We start from the raw sequence: 14,098 nt of genomic DNA, 5'->3' as shown, positions 1-14,098 counted from the left end.
GTCCTTGAATAGTTTTATTTGTTTTCCTGTGCCTACTGAAGAAACAAGTCCTACCTTGAGAAAGGTGGTGGCAAAAGTGGAGAACTCCATCCCCTCTCTACACTTTGCATCAGAAATATTCTTGTGCCTCTTCCCATGTAAAAAAATCTTGGGAAAAAGACAAGACAAGAAACAAGGGATGCACTTGGCAACACAAGGGGTATACAAGGTAACATTGCCCACTGAGCACGCAGCAGTGGGGCAGGCTTGGTCAGATGCTGCAGGCGCTGCAAGGGCCAGGGCAAAGTGAGGGGCTGTGGTCACTACTGCAGCAGCATTTCTACAAGCATGAGCTGTTCAGAAGAGATCAAAGTGTGGGAGTAACTCAAGGGTATGGTTTTTGCTTCGGGCCCACTGATGTAACATTCAGTACATTTCCCTCCTTAGCCTGTAAGGCTTCAGAGCAGAGCAGACTGCTTCACAGGGAGGTGTGCTCCTGCTGTTGGGGCAGCCCTGGTTAGCTGGCCACCATCCTCCCTGGCCAGGCGTGCTGGGACACTGCTGCCAGGCAGCAGGTCCCTCTGGAGCTGGGGAGGGGAGAACCTTAGTGACACCCCTGTGTGGGTAGCCCTGGATCTGCTGCTGCCCTCTGCATCCCCACGGTGCTGCCCCAGGAGCAGGGTTGCTCCAGAGCAGGCTGGCTGGGGACTGCCGGGATGTTCACCATCGCAACTCGGAGCAGCCCCACGGCTCTGCTTGCATCACCACCTTTCCTTGGGAGCATTTCTCCTTCTGCTGGCATCCTGCCTGCCCCAGCATAGAGTTCAGGATGTTGGTTTTCACCTCCAAATTCCATTCAAGCTGTTCCCAGCACTGCTGTGAGTTATGTGTCTGTCAATAGATTACTTACACATCAGCAAGTGCCAAGAAAGGGGCGCTGCCTCCTCGGGAGTCACACTCTGCACAGTCTGCCTGAGGATGTCTTTTCTCACTCTCTGCTTAAGCCTGTCTTTGTCTTCCTATGAGCAGTCCCAGCTCTGATTTTCATTCATTCCCTGTGCCACCCATCATCCTTCTCATAATACCCCCCCAGTGGTGCTCAAGCACTCACTTCCAGAAGCTGCCCCCTGCTCAGCTCAGCTGCTTGGTGCCCAACCCAATAAAGGACATGACCCACTGAAAGCAGTGGAAATGCTTCCCTTGACTTCAGAGGGCTTTAGAATAAGCCTGTGATAGTGCTGATGGAGAGGGTCCCCAGCAACCCAACTAAAGCCAGGGGCGGTGGTCCCATTGCCTGAAGTGGAAGCAGAGTGCACCTCAGGGCTTGTCTGCTCTTCTCTTGTTTGCTGTGTAACCTTCACACCTGCTCCTTATGAACTGCTGTAGCCACTCTGAGGGGCAGATCCAGCCTGTCCCCCGGGGTGCAGGTGTTCCTGTGCCTGTGGTTCATCCTGTGCTGTGTGGCACTGCGTGGAGCAGAAGGAAGGCTTGGGGGTGGAAGCTGTCTCCCTGGAAAAAACGTGCCTTCTCATTAGCTCTGTAATTTAGACAATTGATCCTAAGTGTGGAAACCATGGTTTCTTTACTGGATACAGTATATGAATGCACAGCACCCATGACAGTGGCATCGAGTTTAACCTACAAATATTATAAATAATGTAAATGCCATTTATATTAACTGGAGGATGGGCTTTTTTTTCATGGTACAATGTTCAGAATATTTGGCAGACCTGGGGATTGGATGACATCCGTGTTGACTTTCAAAATCAAACTGCCACCTTGTGGTACGGTGAAGGAGAGACCTGCAGGAAATCGTACAAACAAAAATACAGATGTACGGTAAAAACTGGTCTCTTTTGTTCCCCCCATGTCTTACAGTATTTATGTATTCTTATATATGTTTTGACTACACTTCAGGCAAATTAATAAAAAATATTTATGTCGTTCTTTACAAAGGCTATCTAACTTTTTGGGATTGTTTGTCAATTCAAAACATTTCCTTAGTCTCGCGTGTAATTGTACTGAAACCACACACGGGAGTGGATTTTTTTCAAGGTTGGACCCAAGCGCTGCTTACAGGAAAACACTAACTACTAAGGCCATGCAGACATCTATACAGGCAGCATACATATCTATAATTGCTTCCTTTCTCTCTTTTAAACTTAGCGATAAGAAAAATTTCTGTGAGAGTCAGAGCAGGGCGACACAAATTGATGAAGATGAGCAAGTCATAACCTGGTCTGAGGTGCTGTTCTTTCCTCACGTGCTCTTGGACCATGAGAAATGTAAGGTAATTTTAATCAGCTTTCTCTTTCACTGTGGGCCAAGCCAGCAAATTACTTCGTCTGGCTTGTCAACCAAGAGCAAGCACGATGGATCAGCAGATGTGCAGTAATCTGTTACAGCAACAGGCTTGTGCATGTCAACCTTTGGCAGCAAAGAGGCACAGAGATGTCTCAGCATGAGTCTTTCAGCCAGACTGAACATCCTCAGGTTATATAATAGCATTTATGAAAGTTAAAAAGCTAATCAAGTCCAAATCAAAAGTGTCGCTGAGGTGGACAATTGATTGCAGCCACATATCAGTGCTTTGTGCATCCACAGCATTCCAGGAATATAGTGGTTTAAAAATAAAGCTGCAGGTAACAAGAAGCCTGTAAGATCTGGAGTTCACATCCTGTTCCTCTCCTCATACCAGGGAAGAAACATCAACACTTTTTTAAAGCCTGAAGTCATTCACTACTGAAAGTAACAAAGTAGGCAGGAGGTGGTTCTGTGGGAGGGAATGGAAAGGTAAGAAGAGCCCAATAGTGACACTGCTCTTAAACCTTAAAAGACACAAATGATCTGCCTGGGACTCATAGCACCAGGGCAAGCCATTTTCTTTCCCCTTGTGTTTATTAAAATGTACATTACCTTGGGGAATTGGTTTTTTGTAAAGTATTTTTCATTCAAAAGTACATAGGTAGAAGGAACTCACAAACACGAACTGCTGACTGGTACCACCTTTGCTGAGCACAGGCTGTAGGAGGGAGTTGGTGAGCAGTCCCATGGACAGGGGTCCTGCAGGTGCTGATGGGGCTGCCTGAGGAATCTCTGGAACCCCTTCAAGCAGAGAGGCTGCTCTGACTTCCACTGCCACCTGGCTCATGTCTCTCCATCAGCCCGCTTGGCAGCCAAACTCACAGGAAGGAGAAAATGAAGATTTCTTTATAATGGCAGTTGTGGTGGTGTTTGCTTTGCTGGGCAATTTAAATCAAGGGTAAATAGTGTCCTTCTAGCTGAGGTCTCATCCAGCAGCCCAAGTGGGTGCAGGGGTGAGCCACTTCTAAATGATGCATGGTAGCAGCACATGCTAGCTACATGTGGGTCCTCACCCTCTAACTGCTGTCAGTACAGGGATAGGGCTGGAAAAGACTGCAGGAAAAAGCAGGGAGGGGGCAGTGTTTAGTGGGTGATGGGCTTATGAGAGAGAAGTTCTGAATTTAGATGAAGGGCAAGCTGGGGAAGGAAAAGAGCCTATGGACCCAAGCAGCGTCTTGTGCCTGCAGCTGAGTTAATTCACACGCAAACCCCCTGCAGTGTGTGAGATCCCCCACCCCACAATGTGGCTGTACAGCCCTGCAGCCCCCTTGTCCCAGCATTTCTCCTTCCAAGGAGCTCTGCTTGTTGCCCCTGAGCTCAGCACCAGCAAGCAGAATGCTGTCCTGGAGAGGAGTGGGTTACCTCCCACATGAAGAGTGCCTTGGAGAATTTTTAGATGTTTTTTTTTTCCTGAATTGCACTAGTTAAAGGGCATCTGTGGGCAGAGCATCTCATCCCATTGCAGCCAATAAATCAGCCATGGCCAGTCTGAAAGCATGTGTGGGTGCTTCTCTAACTGAGGAACAACAGCCAGGACTAGTTCTTTTAATGTAAGTGTATGGGCAGCACCAGAAGGTAACCAGTGGTTCATGAAGCTCAGTGTGCATGAAGCCCATGGAAGTAACTCTCATTTTGTTTTAATTGCTGGTGTGTCTGTCCTCGCTTTCATCAAAAGAGCGTGGTGATATCCAAGAGCGGCATTTCGGTGCCCGAAAGGCTCCTCATATAAATAGAACAAGCAGATCAGCATGACTGAGTGATAAAATTACCTTCTGGTCTTCAGCAACTTCAGCATGCAACTGTGCTATAGGCACCTCGGTGTGCCCCTCTTCACAGCACAAACAGACCCGCTTGGAAATGGATTTGGAGGAGACATACAAAGAGGGAGAGAACACAGAGGGGAAAATCACTCGAGCTGCAGCTGCAAAGTTGGTGAAAAAAGCTTTTCTTGAAGCCCTGAAGTCCAATGACTTTGAAACACTGGAAGAGCTCTTGAGCCAAAAGAAAATAGACGTGGACACGGTGTTTGAAGTGGAAGATGAAAACCTGATTCTGGCATCCTACAAACAAGGTAAATGTGGCAGCATTCACCAGACAGGAAGTAGAGGGTTTTGAGTGATTTCCAAGGAACTGTGGCCTTTTATCTCTTCTGAAGCTGCAGCATAAGCTGATCCACAGGCAGGACCGTCTCAGCAGGCTCACATGGTCAGGGCCACTGTGGTAGGGGAGCTTATCAGCTCTGTGGGCTTGGTGAAGGGCAGGCCAGAGCCCAGCCTGAGCCTCTGTGCTGCAGCTGCAGGAGACTCCAGAAACAGGAGTCCTTTGCCATTTCCTCTCAGAGAACTCAGGTGCAAAGCCCAGAATAGACACATGCAGGTGTATAAATGGGGTATATGCATTTCTTGCATTAACTCATTCACATGTACAGACTATTTAGAAACATAAAATATCCCCTGTCTTCCATTTTTAATGGAAGTAAAGTGGATTCTCCCTAGCTGAGGGGAACTAAGGAAATCCTGCCTTGGATGTTGCTGGATGGGAGAAGGTTTATTTTTCCAAATGACAGAAAGTGAGGATGTGGTATTTTATCGAAACAGAGAAATAATCTGGAAAAAACAATCAGAACAATCAACACAACATCTGTTTTAGAGTGTAGAAAACTCAAACAATTTCCCAGCCAGACACTGAAAGAGCTTCCAAAACCTTACAACTTAAAACAACAAACCAAGTTTGCTCCTTGCTAAAATCAACATACTTCATGACCTACTTGCTAACAGACTCTTCTTGTGTATTTAGAAAGTAGTAATGGTCAGTCTCTGCCAGAAGTTAATCATATGTGGAGATAAACACCTCCTGCAGCAGCTGCAGCACAGCAAATGCGCTTTCACTTCTGCGGCAAAAAGAAGGGAATATCTCACCTCTTCTCCTTTTCTGTGTTTACCCCTTATTTAATGGTTGGTTCTTGCTCTTTTGATTTCTTAAGGGCAAGGATGGTACAGTCATTATGTACTTCCCTTAGGGACAGTGTATGAGCTAAGCCACACTGTGCTGAATTTATCTTAAAATACATCTTCTTCTATCCTCAGTAGGCTAAAAAGCAATCTGGTTGTGGTTTGAGACTACAGGATTAATGAATAGATTTTTAATCACAGATCATTTGACTGCAATCAGTAACTAGTCTCATTTGAAGACTTCTCTTTGTTTTCCAAAAAGTAGAGAGAGAGGAAAATGCACCCTTATGACCTAAATCACTGTATTGTATTCCCTTTGTCTGAAAGGCAGGAAGCACTTCTACCAACTCTTATGTAAATTTTACTTTTGTTCTGAATGATAGATAACTGTGATATGAAAGGCAGATTTCCTCAAGGATAAAGAGGGGAGAAAAATTCACCACCCCACCATTCTGGCAGTCTGATCTTTGCCATAGCCCTTAGTGATGAAGTGGAAAAGAGATGTCATGGGTGGCAGAGTGACTTTTCTTCCTCTCTTCCAAAGAGGCTGAGAGCTTTCAAAGGTGCTGATCTTGCTTGCAGCATGGCTTCTTTATGTCACTAGCCAAAGAAACAGGTAAGCTGAATGAGGTCTCCCATGGAGGCCACATCTGCTTCCTGCTCAGTGTCTGTCCCTGTCGCTCTGAGCTCAGAGATCTCGGCAGGTTTGGGCAGAGGACATGGGAGATGCTCCCTGGGGATGTCTGAGCACAACTCACCTGCAAGCAGCACAGCCAACAGAAATAAAGTGTGTACCCAGGCAGGAAAATTGTGGCTATAAAAAGTGATAACTTGGCTTTTAAGTATCACTTTCCTGCTGTTAATGTACAATTTATGGCTTGTATCTGGCCATAAATGGGAGACCCAGTCCTATGTGGGATAAGCCTGAAGTGTATCACAGTTCACCAGTAACAAGGGCGAGCACTGCCCATGCAGCTGGATAGGGAGGGGATTTAAGAAGCTTGCTCTGCTATATGCAGAGAATTTGGGATATAGCCCACCTCCCCTGTGCCTGGTTTGAGGGGGTATGATGAGGAGGTTGCCAGTGTAACCTGCACAGTCAGCAGGCTGAGTGTCCTCAGAGGAGGCTGTCACCCTGCTCTTGCCTTTTACAGTGGGGGTTCCTCCAGGACTGGGCTTGGCAGTCCCAAAAATTTGGTCCTAGAGTAGATGACATGGTCTGCAGTTTCTTGCCCCTATCTGAAAATATACTTGTAATTTATCTGGGAGGGAAGGAAAATTTTAATCCATTTTTCCTTGCCACCAGCACTTTGTTTCCTTCCTGCTTGTACCTCATGAATACTGTAAAAACTGTATATATATATGACATTAGTGTTGAGAAATTGCATAAAACCAGAGACTAAAAGGGAAGATTTGAATTAATTTGACCTCACTGTGCATCTCTAATATTTTTTCTGTGTTTTTCACATGATAACATATTTCAGCCAGGCAGTTGTCCAAGGAGAGATAGATAAATCAAACCCAGAGAATTTTATAGTCACATTCTAGCCAAGACGCAGGCATTGTGTGTATATATATATATATATAAAATTAGACTTCTCTTGCCATTCTGCACATTATTATGAAGCTTTACTTTTCTTAAACAAGTGATTATAGTAATCACTTCTGAGACTATATCTGTGCACTCATTAAGCCTTATTTGGGAACAAGTCCTTATTTGGGAACAAGTATTTATGTGTTATTTGGCCTTACACCTGTTAGTAAATTAAAAAGAAAAAAACCACTGTGCCATTTTCTGAGAAAAATACAAACATTTTGCAGCCAAATTTCATTCTAAAGTGTCACTGCTTCTCTTTGGCTCTTCAGCCTAATTTTTATCAGTATCCAATCTCCTCTCTCTGTGCTCCTCAGGGCAGTAGTTGGGGTATATTGCCAGGGGCTCTCTATGTGTAATGCATCCCTGGAGGTCTGAATCCAGCCACTGACATGCAAGATCCTGCCATCTCCCACACAGAAACAGTAGGATGAGCTGTCTGTTGAGTCACTGTCCTAAGTAAATGCTGTCATTTTATTCCAATGCCACCTTTGTTCAGCTATTGGCAGGCTGGAGATTCCACTTCCCCCGTGATTTTTAGCTGTTGGCATTTTTTTAGCTGTAAGCATTTTTTTCTGTAAGCATTTTTAGCTGTAAGCATTTTTTTCTGTTGTTTGGTTTAACCTATACCAGTCACAAAAAAGTCTAATACCTTCTTTCAGAGTACATCTACAAGGGAATTATCTCTCCAAAAGGCAGGCTACTCAGCACACATAGTAACAATGCTTAATGAAAATGAAGTTTTGCTTGAGAGAACTTTGTGTGTACTATGCTGGTGAAATTACAGTAAATTACATTTAAACTCCAATACTTTCTTCCCCTTCAATTATTCTCAGCAGGTGGATAGACCTAAGAAAAGTCTTTGCCAAGGCTGGTAACACATTCTCACTTTGTACAGGGTACTGGCTTCCCAGCTACAAATTAAAAATATCCTGGGCAACTGGACTTCATATAGCTGTCATGTATGGCCATCTGGAGAGTCTTTTGGTCCTCCTCAATCACAAAGCTACAATCAACTGCCGGCCCAATGGCAAAGCTGCCATCCACATAGCCTGTGAAATGGCAAATGTGGAGTGTCTCAAGATCCTTTGCAACCATGGGGCGAAGCTGAACTGCTTTTCCATGAGCGGGCAGGCGCCCTTGCACTTCTGTACCACACGGACCTCCATGCCTTGTGCCCAGCAGCTGCTTTGGAGAGGTAAGGGAAAGCTCTGGGGTATAGCTCATGGCATGGGCAAAGGGGGTGAGCGTGGTCTGGGCTTCCTCTTAGGAGGCAATTTCCCAAAGTAGATGTGTATTTATCCCAGGTGTCTTCCTCTCAGGCTCCTTATCCTCACCTTTTTGATCAGAGGAAGTTTATCCCATTCTGTTTCCTCACCTCATCCATCTTTCCCTGGCCACTGGTCCTTACTCCAAGATTGTTTCCCATTTCAGTGTCTCCAGTCCACTGCCCAATCCGTCCATCAGCAGCAGAGTTCCTCTGAATCAGGGAGTTTCTATATCTCTTGGGGGATTTTTCCATCTTTTTCATCTAGGTTTACTTTTGAGCTACTTTCATATGCACCCCTCATCTTCTTTCTTTTTCAAATTTCCTGGACCTGAGTAAAATTTTTCAAATCGCTTGTTTTTTGAGATCTGGCCTTGAAAAATTGGATGCACTTTTTCGTGCCATCTTTTCATTTGTCATGAATGCAGCCAAACTCATGCCCAGAAGGAAAAAAGGGTATTATATAAGATTTTTTGTTTTCCCAAAGTAAGGTACATTATGCTTCTGGTCATCTGCAACAAATGGGGCTATGAATAAATGTAATTCTTCCATAAATATATTTGTCACACACTATTTCCTGAACAGAAGGATACTGACACAGGACAGAGTAAAAGAAACACAGTTCAAGTCCTTAGTTACAGAGAGACTCCCCTGTTTATCACACTGTGCCATGGCAATACAAATGATTTTGGGTTGGTTTTGTTACATGTGTTGTTATTGAAAGCTTTTCCTGAGATGCAGAGCCCAAGCGCAAAGTCCATGCTTTGTGGGCAAGGCAATCTGCAGTCATAAATGAATAACAACATTGCTTTTCTTCTTCTGGAAAGATGCATATTATTTTGTTTGGTAGAAAGGAAAATAAATGCTGCCAGTTGTATCCTGCCCAAAGCAAACAGTCCTGACAGCAGGAGTTGAATTTGCTAGCACAGAAAAGCTTAGAAGTCAAATGTACTCTTATGAAACGCAGCAGAGGATGAATGCAAGTGAAAGGATGTATTCTGCAGGCTTTCTCCACCCACCCATCAACAGCATAATAGTACTTTAAAAGCCACCCTTCCTCCCAAAGCACTCTTTAAACTCTGATTTCCGTATGAGCTGTATGCTGAGACTCCAAACAGAGTGGGAAAGGTCTGGAGCAAACCCTGTCAGGTGTGCACATTCACAGAGCAGTACGCCCCAAGAGCTGAAGCCAGACTGTCAGTTAATATCCCTGCTCCAAAGTTCCCCAGATGCATCTTTCACCTGCCATCTCCACTCAGTGGTGTCCCTTGGGATCCATCCAGGTCATTGCAGTTCATCCCCCTCTGGCTGGGGCGACAGCGCAAGCGGTGCTGATCCCGTGTTTGGTTGCCACCTCCAGACTTGCATTGCCGGTGCCGTCTCAGGGACATCGAATACGGCTATCACTCGGCACGGCTTAGCAGCATTAGCACTCGGGTTTTCCAGCCCCGAGGCAGTTTTCCCTGCCCCTCTCCCGGCTCGCTGCCCGGCAGATGGTGCTGTTGCTCCAGCTGCGGCCGCTCCGCAGCGCTTTGGAACGGCGCGGTCGGACCCGCTCCGCAGCGCTTTGGAGCGGGGATCCGGCACCCCCGCCGGGGACCCAGCCGATGGGTTCTTTAATATCATCCACGGATCTGTCATAAAATGTCCTTTCATCCAGGCTGGCGTTAACGAGGCGCTGCAGGGAGTGTTTTCAGGGTACAGAGCAGAGCAGAGCTGCTCGGAGTAGGAGTAATGATCTCCTTCCTCCACCACTTCCCTATTTATCGGAAAAAGCGTTTTACACAGAAATTCGGGCTTGCACGCTGCTCTGAAATAGAATGTTCAGATAAGGTCTGGGGGCCAGCATAGAAGCTGCATCCAAGAACCTTAAGTTTCTAAGAGTTTCCCTGGAAACTGAAGCAATGCAGAATCGATCTATGCTATTTGCATTTACACAGGTTTCTGTCATACCAGCTGCCCACCCTGACCTTTTCCTTGGGAAGAAGGGCCCATACAGAGAGATGACCAAACAAGTGTTTCATTGCCTTCATCTTCCCCCATCATCTTTCTTTGGCAGGAGCAAATGTGAACATAAGAACGAACAACAAGGACGAGGAGACTCCTCTGCACGTGGTCGCACGTCTGGGTGTCCCAGAGCTCGTGGCCTTTTACGTGGAACAGGGAGCACAGGTAGATGCTCTCAATGCCTACATGGAGACTCCCCTGGCCTGTGCAGCCTACTGGGCCCTTCACTACAAGGATCAGGTGTACAGCCAGGACCACCACCTCATCTGTCGGATGCTCCTAGACTATAAAGCTGAAGTGAATGCTCGTGATGAGGATTTCAAATCACCACTCCACAAAGCTGCCTGGAACTGTGATCACGTCCTGCTGCACATGCTGCTGGAGGCAGGAGCAGAAGCAAACATCATGGATGTCAATGGCTGTGCACCCTTACAGTATATCATAAAAGTGACATCTGTGCGGCCAGCTGCTCAGCCAGACATCTGCTACCAGCTGCTGCTGAACCATGGGGCAGCTAGGATATACCCTCTGCAGTTCCACAAGGTTAAGGATGTCTTTGTACAGTAGGGGCTTGGAGAGGGGTGGTGTCTTCAACAGGAATGGGATGAGAGATCCAAACTGTCTGGATTTTCTGGAGTCCTGTCAGTCTGGGCCCAGAATGCCCAAAGCGTTGGGAGATGACCTACTGTAAGAGTGGTATCATTTAACTGAGGTGAAATTACAGTTGTCTGTACCAGAAACCAGACACAGCTCCAATTTTTGCTCTTAACCAACCTGAAATGCCAAACTCTAAATGCTGGTTGAAGCCTAATTTTTCAGAGCAGATTCACTTTCTCATTTCAGAGAACCCACATCCTTTTTTCAAATCTGGCTTCATACAGGTTTCACTGAGTTCTATGAAATGTGTACTTCATGGTCTCCACCAAGATTAAAGATGAGACCACTTGATTTTGTTACATCTGACATCTAAAAATCTATTCAAATCTACTAAAAATGAAATGCATCTTAATAAAGCTTTGGATTATTCCCAGGAAATGTGAGAATTAAGAATTGCTGGGCCTGGGCTCATAGCTGATGACCAAAAAAGGAGAAAAAGTATCACAGGATCTCTCCTGAAAAGTTTTTAAACACCTGCAAAGCCCAAGACACTGACAGAAGTACCTGAGAGTGTTGTTATATCAGAAAACCAAGTAAGCTTGCTGAAGGCAGGACTTATTCCCTCTCATCTAGTACCCTAAGCAACACTTTGCAGTTGCCTGACTGTATATGTAAAGTTTCAACAAGCCAAGCAACCAGAAGCCTTTGAATAAAATGCCAAAATTTTAATTGTACCCTCTTGAGCCCAGTATGAGCAGGGTCTGCCTGTAGCAGAACAATGCTTAGTCTCCTAGAGGGTATTTGAGAGCAATACCCTCTGAAGTCTCCTCTTCCTGCATCCTATTGCATGAACTGGGTCTCTCTTCTAAACTATCATTTGCCCATCTGTAAAAACGTAGGATATTTATCCCACAGGGGTGTTCTGCAGTTTTGTTTGTAAAACTTGGAGAGTGCATGGGACAAAATTGGGTGAATGCAATGTTATGCCCTGCATATGAGTGACAATAGACTGGGTTTTTTCCTGTTGAGCTAAAATTCCTGGGCAGAACAGTTGTGCCGGGGTCCTTGTGTGGTTGAAAGCCTTACTTTTGAACTGTCTCTTCTTCTGGTCATATTTTAAATTTTTCTCTAATTTTTCTCATTTTTGATTTGTATAATGGGAATTTTTTCTGTTCCTGAGCTGCATGTGGTGAAGCAAGAAATTTTGTGCATGGCTTTGCCTGGTGTTGAGTCACCCAACCCAGCTATGAAGAAGCTATCTCTAGATTTGGGTGATAAAGCCCACCCCATCTGGACTGCTGTGGAGATCCATGATCTTCTGTATGGTCTTAAACAGGGGATGAGCCTGGGGCTTCTAGCTGTGCTTACCAGAGTGGTGTGGAGGGGCCTTGTGTCTTTTGCACCTCCAGCCTGATCCTCTCACAATTGTTTGGCTGTGCCTGTCCCAGTTTGCTGTTGTGCACTGCTGAGCACCCAGGCTAGCCCTGGCTTCCTGCTGGTACTCATGTTCTCCATGCATCCTGCCTGCAGGTGCTGCAAGCCTGTCATTCCCACCCCAGAGCTGTGGAGGTGGTTGTCAACTCCTATGAACACATCAAATCAACATCTAAGTGGAAAGCAGCCATACCTGAGGATGTCTTGGAGGTAAGCTCTCTAACTGAGTAAAATCCAGGCTTATTATTTGAATAACCCATACCAAACCATTAGAAAGATCATTTGAAAGAGAAGAACATCTCAGAGGATGGGGACTTCCCCACTTAATATCTCTCATTTGACAAAAGCATATCACTCGCTGAAAAAAGACATATTTTTGATATTTTAATTGCAACATTATCCTTTGGAGCACCTCCTGTCAGGGCTACAGCAGGAGCTCAGCTGTCCCTGTACTCAGCCAGTGAAAAGATTCTGGCTGTGACTGGTGTTTCTTCAGATTTTTCAATATGTATATTTATATTTATATTTCTTTTAAGTCTGCAAATATTTCTAAAGGGCCATATTACATGGGTATGACTATGTACCTCTAGGTCCTGTTGCATGGGTCAGATTTTTGTGAACAGGATGAGTTAGCTGCAAATGCAAGGGAGAATTTAAATGAAAAATAAGAGATTAAAGAGGAAAATATGTGGTCAAAAGGCAAAACTATGGGACAAATGACATGCTTTGACATAGTTATCCCTTTAATTCAAAAATCCTTACTCCAAATGTCCTGGTTGTGGTTTATTTTACAGCGGCACCAGGATTTCTATGACTCCTTGTTCACTGTGTGCAGCAATTCCCCACGGTCACTGATGCACTTATGCAGATGTGCTATTCGGGCAATATTGTCAGAAAAGTGCCATCGAGAAGTCCCCTTGCTCTCCATCCCCCTGTCCATGAAGAAGTACTTGCTGCTGGAACCAGAAGGAATCATCTACTGAGCCACCACAGAGCAGGCTCTGGCATCTCCCTCCTGGCATCCACGCGCCTCTGTGGGGTGCCAGAGATCCAGGCACAATCCTGACACAGCCCTGTGTGTGTCCATTGGCTGGCCAGCCTGCGAGCTGGGCTGGCATTTACCGGCTCTCCTTGGAGCTGCTCTCTTTCCCTACCCTGAGAAACCACAGCTGCAGTTTGCACTGGGGAGGCAGAGCTGGAAAAGCCCCTGCTCCAAACACGCCCAGGACACACACTGCCTTGTTCAGCCTAGCTTAAACAATGCTGCTGCTTCCTTCAGTGCTTGTACCACTGCCTGCTAGATAGCATTAGATGAAATCTGAGCAGCCCTTGATATTGTTTCACTATGACTTTCTTCAGCTGTCATTTTGGGAGTAAAAGAAAGGATACTGTCAAAAAATAAGTCACAGAAATGCCTTCCCAGAGTGCAATAGGCAAACTGCTTTGGTTTGTGGCCACAGACAGGCCTCCAGTAGTGTCTGTATTTTCCTGTGCACTGACTGTCAATTCAAGGTTAGTTCACTCTTCGCTACCTGATTCTTATAAAGCTTTGTCATAATGATCTTTTTTAATTGTAAGAATTTTTTTTTCCTTTATCAACCACAGTACATAAACAAGATAGGAACATGCAGCCCTGAAATTTTTGTATGTGGATACTGGGTAGCTTTGAGCATATACTGTCTCTGTTTCTGCTCTCACTGTGACCAATAATAAATTATTATCCTGGTGTCAAGAAAGGCAGGTAAAAAAACTTTCCCCCAAAACCTGTATAGCTGTACTTGTACCCTTCCCTAATATCTCTCAGAATGATGTTGGATGTGATCTGGGAAGCATATGACCCTTCTCTTCATTGACTGTAAAATGAACCTAGCCTGCTAGCATGTACTATTCACCTCATTTTTTGTA

The 14,098-nt window shown here is 45.4% G+C and overlaps 1 protein-coding gene across 1 annotated transcript; it reads left to right on the top strand.

Annotated features, from left to right (window-relative positions):
* Positions 1 to 4,137: 4,137 nt before the first annotated feature.
* Positions 4,138 to 13,176, top strand: ASB4 (ankyrin repeat and SOCS box containing 4; the record flags this gene model as incomplete). Its single annotated transcript, XM_084206275.1, has 5 exons — positions 4,138 to 4,414; positions 7,787 to 8,086; positions 10,215 to 10,705; positions 12,290 to 12,403; positions 12,988 to 13,176. The coding sequence occupies exons 1-5, from the start codon at positions 4,201 to 4,203 to the stop codon at positions 13,174 to 13,176; spliced, it is 1,308 nt and encodes a 435-aa protein (XP_084062401.1). The 5' UTR covers positions 4,138 to 4,200.
* Between the last annotated feature and the right edge of the window lie 922 nt (positions 13,177 to 14,098).

This window comes from Fringilla coelebs (assembly GCF_963513975.1).
Source record: "Fringilla coelebs genome assembly, chromosome: 1".
Lineage (NCBI taxonomy): Eukaryota > Metazoa > Chordata > Aves > Passeriformes > Fringillidae > Fringilla > Fringilla coelebs.
Note: the sequence above shows the minus strand (reverse complement) of the source record. Positions and strands in the feature narration are given on the sequence as shown.